Raw genomic sequence first — 17,729 nt, forward strand, 5'->3', positions numbered from 1 at the left:
CTGATATGGTGAGAACATTAATCGCTAATCACAATAATATGGTGAATAGAGAAGTACCACTAGGACATGAAGGTGGAGAACCACATAGGGCGGGTTTTAACAGAACTGTTAGGCTGGATTTCCCTCATTTCAATGGGGATAACCCAGCTGGATGGACTTTCAAATTAAACCAGTATTTTGAAATCCACCAAACAAACCCAGCCCAAAGATTACTAATAGCTTCTTACCATATGGAGGAGGAAGCCTTGGTCTGGTACCAAGATGCTTATGAATCCGGACAGCTTACTAGCTGGGACACATTTGTAAGAGCCTTGCTGCTGCGTTTTGGGCCAACGGCTTACGATGACCCAATGGAAGCTCTTACGTCTGAAACAAACCACCACTGTTTCAGCTTATAAAGCTGAGTTTGAATCCTTGTCCAATCGTTTAAGAGGTCTTTCAGCTCCTCATAAATTAAGTGTTTTCCTGAGTGGGCTAAAAGATGAAATCCGCTTGCCAGTTAAGATGTTAAATCCTATTAACTTGGGAGCGGCTTTCGGACTAGCAAAAGTACAGGAGGAATACCTCCTAACTTCCAAGAAGCCTTACACTAGACCTCATTCAGATAAGCCAATTTCATCTTGGGAAACAAATCCTAACTCCACTGGCCAGTACAGTGAAGGAAGCAGCAGTAGTAAGGGGGGGAGATATGTTACTCCTAACAGGAAGTTGTTCTCAACCTCAATGGATGAGAAGCGCCGCAAGGGACTTTGCTACCATTGTGAGGAGAAGTGGAACCCCACGCACCAGTGCAAAACACCAAAAGCTTACCTGTTGCAGACCCTTGAAGAACCATTGGAAGCAGGACAGACTGAACTAGCAGAAATTGAGGACAATGACCCTGAGATGGAGCCCTTAGTAGAGCAAGCTGAAGCAGGGATTTCGTTGAATGCTATGAGTGGGACCCCTAATGCTCAAACAATGAGACTTCTGGGCAATTTGTGTGGAGTACAAGTGGTGGTTCTGATCGATTCAGGCAGTACAAATAATTTTATGGACCCCTGGGTGTCCAGAAAAACCAAACTACCAATGGCAGACCCAAGACCCATTTCGGTAAAGATTGCAAATGGAGATGTTATCCAAGGTGAAGGCCAACGCAGTGAAGTACCCCTCAAACTGCAAGGTACACACATTACTACCTCCTTTTATTTACTTAAATTGGCTGGTTGTGATCTGGTTCTCGGAGTAGCTTGGTTGCAAACTCTTGGCCCAATATTGTGGGATTTTGCAAAACTTACAATGGAGTTTGGAGGAAGGGATGGAAAACAAGTCCTGAGAGGATTAAAGCCTGGTGAGTCAACTGTAGAGGGTAGTAGCAAGTCTCTACTCCACTCTATAAACCGTGGCCAAGGATTTTGGTTACAATGGCAGGAAACCCAAACCGTGGAAAAAAACCTCAGCTCTGAATTCCAAAGAACCCACCCAGACATAAAAGCCCTCCTAACTCAGTTTAAAAAAATCTTTGACACCCCACAAGGCCTTCCCCCAACCCGTTCCAAGGATCATAGAATAATCCTTAAAGAAGGAACCCAGCCTATTTCTACTCGACCCTACCATTACCCACATTACCAAAAAAATGAGATTGAGAAACTGGTGACAGAAATGCTACAAACAGGAGTTATTAGACCCAGTTCCAGCTCTTTCTCATCTCCCGTATTGCTGGTTCGAAAGGCAGATGGAGGCTGGCGTTTGTGTGTGGATTACCGATCCTTAAACAAGGAAACGGTGAAGGATAAATTTCCAATACCAGTGATAGATGAACTACTGGATGAATTAAATGGGGCGGTGGTTTTCTCAAAGCTGGACTTAAGGTCCGGCTATCATCAAATAAGAGTGGTGGAGGAAGACATACCAAAAACTGCATTCTGAACCCATGAAGGGCATTATGAATTCCTTGTAATGCCTTTTGGCTTAACAAATGCCCCATCAACTTTCTAAGGCCTCATGAATGAAATCTTCCGACCATTTCTAAGGAAATTTGTATTGGTTTTTTTTGATGATATACTAATCTATAGTGGCTGTTGGTCTACTCATTTGTTGCACATTTGAAAGGTACTGGAGACTTTGCAGGTACACCACTTGTTTGCTAAGTTCTCAAAGTGTAAATTTGGAGTTCCAGAAGTGGACTACTTGGGGCATATTATCACAGCTGAAGAAGTAAGAACTAATTCCTCAAAAATACAAGCGATGCTGGATTGGCCACAACCGAAAAATGTCAAGTCTCTAAGAGGGTTTTTGGGCCTAACGGGCTATTACCGTAAGTTCATTAGGCACTATGGAACCATTGCAGCACCTCTTACCAAGCTGTTGGGAAAAAATTCCTTTGCTTGGAACCATGAAGCAGAGGAGGCTTTCAAGGAACTCAAGAAGGCTGTTACTCAACCACCAGTTCTTAGACTACCAGATTTCTCCCAGCCTTTTATTGTGGAGTGCGATGCTAGTGGAAGAGGAGTAGGGGCAGTATTGATGCAGGGACAGCAGCCCATTGCATTCATGAGTAAGGCATTAAAAGGGAGAGCACTTTCCCTTTCCACCTATGAAAAGGAATTGTTTGCACTAGTTACAGCGGTGCAAAAGTGGAGGCCTTACTTGTTGGGGAGGTTTTTTACAGTAAAAACAGACCAGCAAGCTCTAAAATTTCTATTAGAGCAAAGGGTGGGCACAACAGCACAACAAAAATGGCTGACCAAACTACTTGGCTATGATTTCGTGATCGCTTATAAAAAAGGGAAGGAAAACAAGGTTGCCGATGCCTTATCTAGGCAAATGGAAAGTGAAGGCAATATGGAGGCTGCCTTTGCTATGATCTCATTCCCAACTCCAGAGTGGGTGGAAGAATTAAAGGGCAACTACCAAGATTCAACGGAAGCTCAACAAATACTTTCAAGGCTAAATGACAATACAGAACCTTTAAAGGGGTACAGCTTGCAGCAAGGATTAATTCTGAAAAAGGGTAGAATGTTCATAATCCCGGGATCAGCTTTCAAATCAAAAGTACTCCATTATATCCATGATGATCCAGTGGGGGGCCATGCGGGGTACTTAAAAACTTATCAAAGGGCAAAGAAGGATTTCATTTGGAAAGGCATGAAGGCTGATATCAAAAGAATGGTTAGAGAATGCTCCATTTGCCAGCAGGTCAAATACGAGACCTCACTGCCAGCAGGCTTGTTACAGCCTCTTCCCATTCCCCAACAGGCTTGGGCTTACGTTTCTATGGACTTCATAGAGGGTTTACCTAAGTCTAAAGGTTTTGACGTGGTAATGGTGGTAGTGGACAGGTTCACGAAATTTACTCACTTCATTCCCCTAGCCCATCCCTACACAGCCAGCACAGTAGCTGGACTTTTCATGGACAACATCTTTAAACTTCATGGATTGCCAAAATCCATTGTGTCTGACAGAGACCCAATTTTTGTAAGCTCATTTTGGAAAACCTTGTTCACATTAGTGGGTTTGACCTTACAGTTCAGTTCAGCCTATCACCCTTAAAGTGATGGCCAAACAGAAGCAATCAACAGATGCCTCGAGTCATATCTCAGGTGTTATACAAGCAGTAAACCCCAGCGATGGACACAAGGGTTAACACTGGCTGAGTACTGGTGCAATACTTCCTACCATTCAGCCACCAAACTCACGCCCTTCCAAGCACTATATGGCTACCCCCCACCCACACTGATATCTTATATTCCGGGGACCTCAGCCAATCATGCAGTTGATATTGTATTGAAGAACAGACAACAAATCATAGAGCTACTAAAGGAAAACTTAAACTCAGCACAGCACCGCATGAAAATGTATGCAGACAAAAGGAGGACTGAAAGGGAATTCCAGGTTGGGGATTTTGTTTACCTCCGACTGCATCCATACCGACAGAAATCATTGGCCCCCCGCAAAAATCTCAAGCTCTCTCCTCGTTATTTCGGGCCATTCAAAGTGTTGCAAAGAGTGGGATCCGTGGCTTACCGCCTAGATCTACCCACTTCAGCAAGACTCCACCCCACTTTTCACGTATCTACACTGAAAAAGAAAATCGGCACCCAAGTTCAGCCATTAGCAACACTACCACCAGTAGATGTGCATGGGGAAATCTTACCTGAACCGGAGGCCATCGTTGACAGGAGGATGAAACGCCAAGGAGATTGGGCTGTTACGGAAGTGCTCGTGAAGTGGACCGGAGCCGCCGAGGAAGACAATAGCTGGGAACTTTTATGGCGCCTCCGGGAACTATACCCCCACCTTGTGGGCAAGGTGGTTTAACGGGGGGAGTTTGTTAGGGTTCCCAATAAGATCACTGGAAACCTAAGAGAAGGGAAGCAATGGGGGGGTACGGAGGAGCACGAAGTTAACTGGCCAGGTGCTAAAAAAAAAACTCAAAACGGTGCGCATGGGAGAAGTTTCTGGAGGCTGCGTGGCAGCTCTCTCTTTTAATTTCTTGTTAATTTACTGTTCTGTCCTTGTAGTTTAATTTAAATACTGTTGAGTCCCTTGAATGTAAAACGCTGCGTTTCATGGGAATGAAACGCTGCGTTGGTTGTCTGCCATTTATTTCAGTCCTTGCTCCTGTGAAGGTCGTTACTCTACTGTCAGAGGTAGTGGGATAAATAGAGAGGGGGTGGAGCAGAAGAGGCAGGCTTTATCATCTTATGTTTGGAATTATCTGGAGGTTGGGTCCCTCGAAGAACCCTTGCTATTTTAATGAACGTATGACAGTGTTTTCCCTCCTTCCATGTTACTTTCATTTACATCCATTCTCGAATCTCAAATACCCATATACTACTCCAAGCTACTCTGCATTTCGGTAGCAAACAATCTTCGCCTCCAGGACTTCACGAACGCTCTATCTTCTCAGGTATTTTGTTTTTGGGACTTTAAATTTTGTGTGGGATGGGAAAGTGGGAACAGGGAGAGAGATTTTTTCCCTATTTTGAGTGTTTGGGTTGGGACAGTCTGTGAGTGGAAAGTATGGGAAGTTGTTTGCGTTGAGACTAATCAGTTTACTCAGTTCATTTGGATGGAGTTTTTCTTTTTTTTCTTTGGAGTTTCTATGGAAAATATGAGGAAAATGAAATCGCTTCAATTTGGTTCAAGATAAAATAAGGTAAAGGAAAAGAAAGGTTTCGGAGGAAACTGCCCCTAGGGTTTCCTTTTTTGCTCATACTTCATGAACTAAGATTGTAAATCTGCATCACTGTTTCATTTGGGTAAAAAGTGGAATAATTGGATAAAGGGCTTTGCTACATACAGTCGGGAAATGCAGTCGGCGTGCAGTCGGCTGTACGGAATGAATAAAAAAAATTATAAAAAAATTATTTTATATTTAGGGGGACCTACATGAATTATAAAAAGTAATAAAAATAATTTTTTTTTTCATGTAGGTCCTGTATTAATTTATTTTTTACAGCCGACTGCACGCCGACTGCATTTTCCGACTGCACAAATCATTTCTGTTGGATAAAATGGCAACTGTAAAAATTTATCAATGATAACTTGAGAATTGAACTTCTCTACATTGTTTTTACTTTCAGAAAAAACATTTAGAGCTTGCCAAGGAAGTTAATGACCTTATTAAACAGCAAAGGGCCAGCACCCAACTTGGTCGTACTTATCATGAAATGTTTTTGAGATCTGAAAATGACCACTTCTCAATTCAAAATGCCAAAGAGTACTTCAGATGTTCAATGAAGCTTGCGGAGACTGTTAGGGAGAACCCACCTGTTAAGGATGGCAAATTCTTCCTTAAAGAATATATTGATGCACATAATAATATTGGGATGCTTGAAATAGATCTTGATAACTTGGACGAGGCGCAGAAAATCCTAACCAAAGGATTGCAGATTTGTGCAGATGAAGAGGTTGAGGAAGATTATGATGGGCGAAGTAGGCTCCATCACAACCTAGGAAATGTTTATATGGAGCTCAGAATGTGGGATGAAGCTCGGAAGCACATTGAGGAGGACATTAAAATTTGTAAGAGAATTGGGCATTGCCAAGGGGAGGCAAAGGGGTACATCAATTTTGGTGAATTGCATTATAGGGTTCAGAAGTATGAGGAGGCACTTCGTTGCTACCGGAAAGCGCTTGATCTGGCAAAATTCATACAAGATGAGGATGCTTTGGCTACGCAAATTAAGCAAAACATTGAGACTGTAAAAGAAGCTATTAAAGTAATGGGTGACCTGAAGAAAGGAGCAGAATCTCAAGAAGCTGACCAGAGAACTGACCAGTGCAAAAGGAACAGCACGTGAGAGGAAGTGTCTGTTGCAGCAAAATGCATCTCTCGATTGCCTCATCGAGAAATCGAGAATGATCTTGGCATGGCTGAAGGTACGAATTCTGTTCTATACCCATTTTCTTTGCCTTTGAGCTCTTTCTCAACTGCTAGAGGGATCTTAAGCACACAGGATAGCTTGTAAATTTTGGGGATGAGTTCAAATTTTGTTTCTGATTTGAGTTAGTGTATCAATCGGTTTTCTAATTTCATGTTTACATTAAACATAGATAGGATATTTCATGTATTCAATTCCTTAGTCAAATTTCCAGATCTTGATTCTGATGGACTAGATGGATTTGTGCATGTGTCAAGGTTGTGTTTACTGAATGATTAGTCTCGTCTGGAAGATGAATGTTTGAAAAATCAGCATGGCTGGGGTGCCTTCTTGCTTTCTGTTTTGCAAAATCTTCCATTCCTGTTTTTGTTAGAAAAATTATAAGGGCTCTTTTGGACGTAAAATTATCTTGAAGATTTTCTAAACCAAGATTTAAAGTTTCAGAGATAGATATTTGTGTAGGCTTTTCGAAAGTGGCGGGACCCATAGAAAGTATCTTTTGATTGAGAAACTTTGAGGTGTATTTTTATTGAATTTGAAAATGTGGTAGGGTCTGTTTAATGATGTTTGGAGAGAAGTTTTTGTGAAAGGCTTTTTTTTTTTTTGGGTAAAAGTTGATTGGATAAAATGATGGATCTTGTTGTTTGTGTGTGTTCATGATCAAGTGCATGATGCCAATAGGTAGGTATACTTATTGCTCTTTTAGATGTAACTTATTTATCAAAGAGAGAATAAAAATCTTCAAATTTGAATGCTGTTAGCAGGAAGTGACTATGTAAAGAATTCTACAGAAGTGTTTTAATGTTGCAAATAAGCTGGCTTCACATGGCAAGAGAGTCCTGCCTTCATATTTAAGCTACACATATAGGTTGTCCGATACATCCAATAATCCACTGGAAGTTCTGAATGCTACAAAGAACTGCCCTTAATACTGTTATTGTGAATTTTAATGCTGCCCCATTTCTTATTTGAAATATTCCGTGTTTAGCTTCTTGAATTTGCTAAAAGGAAGAAGAGAGTAGCCAGTGCACTTTGTGACAAGGAAAAGCTGGGTGATTCATTTCTGGCTATTGGAGAATCATACCAGAAGATCAGAAAATTTAATAGAAGCATTAAATGGTACATGAAGAGTTGGGGAACATACAAGTCAATAGGTAACTTGGAGGTAAGTTGGAGTTTTTTTCTATGATCTTTAGATAAATAGATGATATGTGCGGCATATTCTTGTCTGAGAGAAGGATATATCATTGAACTATGCTTGGATCCTTCTTCAATATATTTGTATATGACCTAGGTCGTCAAGGCATATGCTTATTTTAGTTGCCTAGATTTCAGCAATGGTCATGATCCTGTTGGATAATTATAGGTTGATGTTGAAGTATATTGACTGTTCTGTCCATGGATGTGCTGTAGATTGTTGTTCGGTGGATTTTCACTCTGATTTGATATTATTTCAGGGGCAAGCATTAGCAAAAATCAACATTGGTAACGTTTTGGACAGTGATGGCAATTGGACAGGAGCACTAGATGCATTTGAGGAGAGCTACAGGTAATTATCTGTTGTTTGGTTTTTCTGGTAGACATTAATAAATGGAATAAGAAATTATGGAGCACTCAAATTGATGGATATCAATTTAGCTTGAATGCTGGAAAGTGGAACTCCTTGCATGCCTGGCCAAGCAGTCCTAGATGCCTTCAACACATCTGGAACTATAATATTCACTATTTTAATTTCATGCACATGGCCAGATGATTGCACTGTTTTAGCGTAACTTTCATAGCACTTTTGGTATCACCGGGATCCTTTACTTATAAGAGAAGATAGTTTTAAGCATTAAATCATAGGATGCCCTTTTATCATTCTTTTAATATGTCAACGTATAGGGTTTGTAATGATTTGTTCTCATCCACTTGATCCTGTATTACAGGATTTCCATTGAAGCGAACCTTCCTTCTATACAGCTTTCTGCACGAGAATATGCACTATAGCCACATGATAAGATTTGACAATGTTGGAGAGGCCAGGTAAATTTGGTTTATGCAATCCTCCTTAACCGTATAGGCTGTTACAACCCAGTGAATCTGCTGGTGACCTTTGAAAGTTACCGAAATTAAATGCCAAACTGATGATTCATGTCATACAAGAATTTACTTGAAGGGTTAAATTTTTAGTATCTCCATAACAAAATAAAGAAAAGTTGTGTGACCTCTCTGTGTCCCCTGCTGGAAGTGGTTTTCAATTAGTTTATTTACTTCTCAATAGAACCAAGTATTTTTTTTCTTATTCTTTAATGGGTTTTGTAATAAGTTATAGAATTGCGTAAAGAAAGACTCTTCTGTAGGAGATTGCAGCTTTTAATTGACAAATTGAAGCAGTCAGGAGATAGGGAGCTTAAAAGACATAATGTGGCAGAGGATTGCTGCTCTGAGACTGACACAGAAGGGAATGATCATTTGTCAGAAAGTAGGTATAATGCACGCTGCTCGCCGGAGATGAGTAAATGGAATTCTAGCAGATCAAAGTCTGAAGCAAGTGTAGAAGAGTTGAACGACGATGTTCCTTTGATTTCTCTCATTGGATCTAGTAAAAATTCACCCAAAATGAAATCAGCTCAGTCAGGAAAGCAAAATATTTGAACTCAGCCTACCAAAGTTTTGCCAAAAAGTTTGTCTAAATCCACCAGTGATCAGCAGACAGTTGTTGGTCGTAAACGTGTTCGTGTCATCCTTTCTGATGAGGTGAAGTGCTCAAAAGGAAGCCCTGGTAAATGCCCAGTAGAAGCAGTTGCTACTTCTGATGAATGTGGGTCTTTAAGTCATTAACTAGTTTTTGCTTTAGACATTTCACTAGACTAGCGGAGTACTGACTTGTACTTTTTACTTGAATGCAGTCAAGTGTAAAAATAATTTACGCAGACATGATTGTAAATTTCAGGTAAACAAAACTATTGTATTCCTTGATGAATAGTTTTCCCTTGTTCAAGTTGGTCTGTTGGTGTCTGATGTTTAATCATTTGGTGTGGCAGGAGGTCCCAGCGGATGCCTCCCAATGTGCCACCAGGTCACGCAATCCCGTTGATATGGAAGAAAGTACTAGTTCATACAGATCAAGGAGTCCCAATGTAGCCACTCAAAAGGGCAAACTATTCAGATCTTCAAGCATTGGTGAAGTTGTTATTGCATCTGATTTTGCTGCTAGTGGTTCTAAATGTGACATTGATGTCAATGGAAACCTATTGCATAAACATAACGCTGCTGATCTCAAGTTGCTTGCTGGTGACAGATATGATGTGTGTTGCTCATATCATTTGGATACTATCCAAGTAGATCTATGTGATTGCCAATATACATATTTTGCTAATTTGTGAGCTTTCATTCTGTTCACAGCGGTGTATTATTTGCAAGATTGACAACCAACTGATACTTGTTGAAGCAAGCTCATGTATGGATGGTGATAAGCTGAGCATTGAGTCTATAAAGGTTGAACTGGCATGCTTATACTATTTGCGACTTCCCATTGAAAGGAGATCGGAGGGTAGGAACTTAACTGCTCTACATGCTGCTGATTGCCAATAATCAAATTCTTACTTTGTCGTTAAAAAGGATGCATTTAAGTGGATCTTTTAACATCTAGAGTGATCAGCAATATGAAAAGTAGGTTTCAGATACTCGCATTTTTTTAATTTTGAGATAGGTTGGCAGCATATTACATTGTACTGTAATAATTTTTTTGGGGAGGTGGGGGAGGGGCTTGTTATGATAACGATGCTTTGGTGTCGGGATAACTAAAGGATGAACTCCATGGCCTTTAGTAGTGGACCATTAATAATTGCCAAGTGACAAGCACAAAACTGTATTGGACACATTAAGCTTGGCTGCCTTTTGGTGGCACACAAGTTTTCTATTTGTACACTGTCATACTTTTCTCTCATGATTTAAATCAATGGAAAGAGTAAAACTTGGTGGGTGCTGCAAGCAAGTCCCTGCTTTATGTGCTTCATCATCATTTTCATATCATCCATGAATCATCTAATATGGTGGATTGTTTTTTATTAGGTCTGTTACCTATAATTCGGCGAATAAAATCCTGTGGAAGAGTTGTAGAATTCTTGGAGACAATTGAAACTCTTAAAGATTGTCTGGGAAAAGTCTCCCTTGAAGCTTCTATTGATGGTATGTATAATAACTGCATAATTACATTTAGCGAAGTTGTGAATCTCCCATTATTGCTATTGTAAGTTATGGTTGATGATTTATGGTGCCTGAAATGTTTTTTTCACATAGAGAAGTAAGAACTATTTCTGACAGTTGGTGCAAGGGTTGTCAAGTTTGCTTGAATACCCTCAAATGAGAGTTTCCGTATATTATAGGAACTGCTCGGCCTTAATTACAGTCTACCAATCATCTGTAAAATAGGAAAGAATAAAGCAATACAGGAAAGTAAATAAAACTAAAGTTGGCGCCTATGCACATATATACAACTACTGCTATTTACAGCCATATATATGTACTGCCATATATAGATATCATTGACAAGGGTAAGGCCCTGGGCTGAGCATAAGTGTGTTTGTTCTTGAAAATAAGCACTTCATGCAAAACACTGAAGGTTATGACCAGATCTATATGTCAGCTCACACCACTTTGCTGTTGTGGGAACAACATCGGGTACCGACCCAATTTTTATTTTTATATAGAACTTTTTCATGTCATATAGTAATCTATGATGGGTTGAAAACATGGAAGTTATTGGGAAGGGCCATTGTGTAAGTGGTTAAATAGGTGAGTAGAACTCCCCTTGTGGTTAAATAGTTGTATAGAACACTACTCCAGGAGATGAATGTTATTTAATTTTCTTTTTCTGCTTTTGTCCCCTCTTCTTTTTGCCACTGCCCGTGAGTGTTCTTGTACTTAGTGAATTTCAAAATATTATGAATGATATCTTTCTATCATTCACTGATTTCACCATCGTCTACATAGATGATGTTCTTGTATTCTCCAAATCTATTGATGAACACTGGAAACACCTTAAAATGTTTCTTGAGATCATCAAAAGAAACGGATTTGTTGTTTCTGCAAAAAAGATTAAACTATTTCAAACCAAGATCAGATTCCTTGGTTATGACATCTTTAAAGGCAAAATCAGGCCCATCCAAAGAGCTATTGAATTTGCTGACAAATTTCCTAATGTCATCCTTGACAAAAATCAGCTTCAAAGATCTCTTGGTTCTTTGAATTATATTTCAGATTTCTACAAGGATATGAGAAAACAATGTCGCCCCCTTTTTGCGAGATTGCGTTCTAATCCTTCTCCGTGGACTGATGTTCACACCAATATTGTCAAACAAATCAAGACACATGTCAAAACTCTTTTGTGTCTTGGCATTCCTACTTCAAATAGCTTCAAGATTGTCGAAACTGACGCCTCAGATGTAGGCTATGGCGGCATCCTGAAACAAATTGTTTCACCTGGTCCTTCTGAACAAATTGTTCGCTTCCACTTCGGAACCTGGAATCATGCACAGCATAACTATAGTACTATTTAAAAAGAGATTTTATCTGTAGTACTATGTATTTCTAAATGTCAAAGTGATCTACTTAATCAACATTTTCTTTTGCGCATTGATTGCAAAACTGCTTTTAAAACATTTAAATACTGTTTTGAATTATCCTTCTTTGAAACATAATGATTTTCAAGAAAATCAATTTCCAAATTGCTTCAGATTACTTTCCCCGAGGTTTTCATTGGATCCCTGATGATCTAACTAAAAACCTCTCTTTTTACCTTGGAATCTTGATTAGCACCGGTTCCATTTTCATTAAACCTATTCATTGTAAAGTTGATCCCTCAAAGATCATCTTTCACAATTGCTTCATTATTTCTATTATGACTGAAGAAGAATGGGAAACCCACCCTTCTACTTTCAAAACACTTAAGGATTCCAATACTCAATATAATTATTATGATTATATTGAAGCCTGGTATAAGTACAAGAATAATACCACTTAGTACTAGTTACTTGCAAACTCAGGCCCTTGCTCCCCTGAATGATTTGTTTTACCGAGAATGTTTCAAGGAGATGCCGTGTTCATATATAATTCATGGAAAACGGTATTCTGGAGCTGAACTAGAGTTCCAAGGTAGCCTGCTAGCTTCTATGGCATATTTACATGCATTACATGTTGGCTGGATATATCTTTTAGGCAGTCTTTAAAGTAGGAATGCAAGGGCTCATTATGTAAATTGGAATTGCTCCACATCAGTATTTCCATTTTGACCTTTTGCTTACTGAAGTGCTGTTTTTGCCAGTCAAGTATGCATTTAATTTGTTTGTTACTTTTCCTGGATGGGTCCAAAAGCCTTTGATAAAACTGTACATTGACAGCTGCAATGAGTTATCTGAGGCACCTAACATGAAGTTGCTAAAGAAATTATACAATAGAAGAATGGAGGTAAGTGCTAGTTAACTAGGCATAACCTTATATGTTTGCTTGTGGGTTGGAATAGTTTTGTTTATTTGGTATATATATAATTCTTCTTTACCAGGTTTCAGACGATGAAGTGATTGTGAATTGGTGAATGTGAATTGCAAGATTTATCAATAACTCCATTGGTGATTGCACTGCGTGCCCACAAAACATTTTCCATGCTGGACCTTTCTCCCAATTTGCTAGGTAATTATATCTGGCATCTAACTCGTCTATTCTCATATTTTTCCTGAACAGAATAGGTCTCTTCAATTCTCCTTGTTGAAGAAATTAGTAGGGTTATTTTTTAATTAGTATTAGCTGTACATTGGCTTGCCGTCCCCCCAGGAAATGGAACAATAGAGAAGCTTCAACAAGTGTTTGCTTCAGGCCAAAATTATGGTGGGTTAACCTTGGATCTGCATTGCAATCGATCTGGTCCAACTGCATTGTTTCAGGTATGTAACTTTGTTCACAAATAAATCTCACTTTTGCATCGTCAAAATTATAAATTGTGATCTCATTTAAAGATTCAGCTTCCTCACACATATCCTATGTCTAGTAATGATTTCTCATGAAAGACTGAATCCCTGAAACTTGACCCTCCCATCGATAACCCTTCTTTCTTCCCTTTTCTTTGTTGCTGGGTGTGTTTTAGCAGGTATATGTATCAGGTTGAACCTTATCTTTCAAGGAAACACAAGGGTATTCCTGGATTAGATTGATGGTCTTGCGAACATTGAACATATGCAAGTATATTAATACAAAGCACAATCCTGTGCCTAATACCTAGCAATCTTTGTAGTCAAATGATATCTCCCCCGTTTTACTGGAGGAAGTATTGGGTTCAACCCAAGGAAAGGCAGGAGTTTTGGAGAGGGAATTCGCTCCTACTACTATCTCTGTCATCCTTCTTTGAAAGAAAACTTGTATGTGTGTGTGTACAAATATCTTGAAAAATATGTCTTTCAACTCTGTCATATGTGATACATGTATTCTTAGTTTAAAGCTGCCTGGAGACTTTGAGATTCCACCTATTGAACCATATTCTACTTCATTAGTAGCATGACTAAAGTGGGCAATGCCTTTTTATTTTTAGTTCTCTTCATCTTAACCTCATCACTTATTTATCTGTTTTCTAATTTTCAGATTTGTGGATGCCCTGTGCTATGCGCTCGACTGGAAGTGCTTAACATCTCTGGAAATCGTCTAACTGATGCTTGTGGATCTTACCTTTCAACTATTTTGGAGAGATGCAAAGGTAATGTTCTTTTTCTGCTGTCCTGTTTATGTCAATATTGGTTTTGGAATCTTCTTAATCATCATCCCTATCTCTGTGCTGCTGTTTTGGATTAGTGTGGATCATACTATGTTCTTGGTGTCAAGGCTTTGTAGAGTTCAAATATTTCTGATGTCAACTGTTTAACTCTGTCAAACATATGAGCATGTGGACTTTTATTGTAGAGAAGACCTGTTGCTTCAGCTCACTTATGCTCTCTGTTTTGTAGGCCTATGTAGCTTGAACATTGAACGCTGTTCTATCACATCTAGAACAATTCAAAAGGTTTCTGATGCACTGAATGCTGGATCTGTACTTGAACAACTTTGTATAGGTATTGTTTTGGTATTGTTGACTTATTAAGTACTCATTTAGAATCTTCAATGCGTTATTTCTTGGTAGCTTACCAGGCCTTGCAACTTCTCTTTGGTAGGATATAATGACCCAGTATCGGGAAATGCCATTATGAATCTACTGGTCAGGCTTGGCAGTTTGAAAAGGTTTTAATCAATTTTGTTTCTTACTGTCTGTCTAGATAGTCAATATATATGTGCTGATTGATGTTAACATAAAATTACATTCACTTTTCTACAGATTTTCAGAACTGAGCTTGAATGGTTTAAAACTAAGCAAGCCTATTGTTGATAGCCTTTGCCAGCTTGCTAAAACCTCATGTTTGTCAGGATTAATGCTTGGGGGCGCCGGTATTGGAACAGTCAGTTTCTCTGTTATGCTTTCTTGTTATAATTGAAGTTTGGGTGGACTTGTGGGTATTTATCTCCTGCTTCTTGTGACTAGATTTGTCTCTTTGCAGGATGGGGCATCACAATTAACTGAGTCCTTGTTCAACGGAAATCAAGACTTACTCAAACTTGACCTATCCTATTGTGGACTCACATATAAATATGTTCTTGGACTTAAGAATGATATGGCTACTGGCATTCTTGAGCTGAACCTAGCAGGGAATCCTATTTTGCAAGAGGTTTGCTCTTTCTTAATTGCAAGAGCTTTTTTCACAATTATTCTTTTGAATGCACGTTTCAAATTGTTGTTTGCTTTGCAATTTATCAATATATATTAGAGGAGTACAGCAGAGAATATTCTTGATATTTCCTTTCGCAATCCGTCACCATTTTTAATGCTTTTTAAACATTTTCATCTTTTTTTAGTATGATTAAACTGATTTTTTTGTAGATTAGGACAGTTCAGGTTTATTTGTTGATTTTCCTTAATTCTATTTTTCCACATATCTGTTGGAGTGGGCTCAACATAAAACCATTAAATATGCTAGCCTGATATTCCCCATTCTTTGAGTCAGCGTGCTGAATGCATGTCAGAACAAATTGGACAATGTTCATGATCAGAATTTATGAGGAAAAGAAAAAGGGGCAGGGTATAAAATTTGTTTTCTTCTACAGATCGTCTTTACATTTTTCAGGCAGCTGCATGAAGTCCTTGTCATTCCACTCTATTTAAGACCATATTCTCCCTTGTCAAATATTTTTCCAATATCGTACCCCAGCATGTCCATTTTGGTACTTTCATGGTCTGCCACTTTCAACCTGCATTTTATCGATTCTCGCTGTTGCAGTCTTTGGCTTCCATCTCAAAGCCATGCTTCTTTCCATTTTTCTTTAACTAATCATATCTTAGATGACGTTATCCACTTCCGGCATTCTATCCACTGTTGAATTAAAAGGTTAAGAAGGCCTTTTACTGATTGTTAATTTTTTTCTCACTTTTGACATTCAACAAATCAATGGATAACTCATCCTGTCTCAAATCTCAGATAGTCACTGTGGTTCCGCCATCAGGTTGGGGACCTATATTATGATAATGGGCATCTGTTAACTGTTCTGCATGTTGCCTAGATAATTTCTTCATTTGCCTACTGTGTGTAGTATTTGAGGAACTACTCAGCTATTGATGCATGTTTGATCTTTTGGCATGTTAACATTGTCAGGCGTCAGCTTATGAACCCTCAATGTTGCCTAAGAGTTTTGAGACTTAACAAGTGTCAGCTTGGACTTGCTGGAGTTCTTTGTATAATTCAGGCCCTGGCAGGTGAAAGACAATAGCCCACTTTTGTTTTCGGTATCGGTCCCTAGAGATTAACTTCTTAACGATGACTCTTATGTTATTAATTGAAAATGACTCTCTTCAAGACCTTAGCCTTGCTGATAATGCCTATCTGGATAAACATGACAGTCTACAATGCAACTTGACAGGCAAGGGGAGCACAGAATTTTTAAAAGAAGAACGCGATATATCTGAAACATGTCTGAGGGGGTATGCAAACAAAGAAGTTGACAGTGGTCAGCAGGATTTATGCACTGTGACCACTGACTGCAATCAGCTTGAAGTTGCCGATAGTGAAGAAGATCCAATTAGAGTAGAAGTTGCTGCAACTGGAATTGACGACAGTTGTGCAGGTGCTAGTTCAAGTCAAAAAAGAAATCCATCCCCCGATTGCCAGTTTATTCAAGAGCTCTCAACTGCCATTATCATAGCAAAGAAATTGTGCTCTCTGGATCTTAGCAATAATGGTTTCTCAACACAAGCTGCAGAAGCTTTGTACACTGCATGGTCAAGAATAAGAGTTGGTTCAGCTGAGAGGCATATTGAAGACCAGATCATACATTTATATACGAGGGGAAATAAGTGTTGTACAAAACCCTGCTGCAATAATTAATTTTTCTTTGCTTGGAGTTCCTTATCTGAGCGGAAGGGAAAGCAGCCATCACAAGTATGTACTGGATGTAGATTCCCTACTGGTACTGGGATGCATCGCTGATAAATCTCACCTGGGTTCGGTCGTTCGTGGATAGCACATATATTATTTAAACTGTAAATTTACCTAAATGTTTGGCAATTATAGTCTCTGTTTGATACTCTTTGACATTGGAAATCTTGGAATTGAGAAAAATACGTTTCTGAGTGCAAAAGTTACTTGCAGAGGATAACCCCATTATTCTCCATTTTCTCATACGTTGTTCTGTTTTCTGCAGCATCGAGTTTCCTGTGTGTTATTGTCTAACAGTATTCGTTTTTTTCTTTTTCTTTTTCCAAATATATGTATAAGAAAAATGTTAGATAAGTGTATAAATGTGTGCACTCTTATTAAAAAAAAAAAAAAAGATAAATATAAATTTTTATAAAAATTTATTTTTTTAACATAAATCCTTTCTTTTTCAAATGAAATTGACTGAGTGATATCTTCAGACTAATCTCAAATGCTCGAGTTGAGGGAACGAGTTTGGAGATTGGGCCATATTCCTTATGTTGGGCCGTTGAGCTGGTATTGGACATGGGTTAAGCTCTGAATGTCATATCAACACGTGGAGAACGGTTGCAGTGACTAGGATGATCCGCTGCTTTAAAATGCTGAATGAGGCGGCAGGTAAAAGATATAATAAGTTATTGAGGTCCATAAATAAACCGTTGTTGTTTAACTTTGTCCTATATACCCTTCGACTTGCAGTTCTCCATTTAATATATGGTTTTAAAATTAAATGCTTTTACAATTACTATTTAGAATATTGAATGAATCTTTATAGATTATTTTCAATTATTTCGTCGCTCAATTTATTCCGAAGATATCAAGTTGTGACCAAAAT

At 38.8% G+C, this 17,729-nt stretch overlaps 1 protein-coding gene and 1 pseudogene across 1 annotated transcript; both read left to right on the forward strand.

Moving 5' to 3' along the window:
• Nucleotides 1–342: 342 nt before the first annotated feature.
• On the forward strand, nucleotides 343–1,908 carry LOC122304551. Its single transcript, XM_043116816.1, has one exon. The coding sequence runs from the start codon at nucleotides 343–345 to the stop codon at nucleotides 1,906–1,908; it is 1,566 nt and encodes a 521-aa protein (XP_042972750.1).
• A 1,926-nt stretch (nucleotides 1,909–3,834) lies between these two features.
• On the forward strand, nucleotides 3,835–17,057 carry LOC122304552 (annotated as a pseudogene).
• The last annotated feature ends 672 nt before the right edge of the window (nucleotides 17,058–17,729 follow it).

Source organism: Carya illinoinensis, chromosome 3 (assembly GCF_018687715.1).
Source record: "Carya illinoinensis cultivar Pawnee chromosome 3, C.illinoinensisPawnee_v1, whole genome shotgun sequence".
Lineage (NCBI taxonomy): Eukaryota > Viridiplantae > Streptophyta > Magnoliopsida > Fagales > Juglandaceae > Carya > Carya illinoinensis.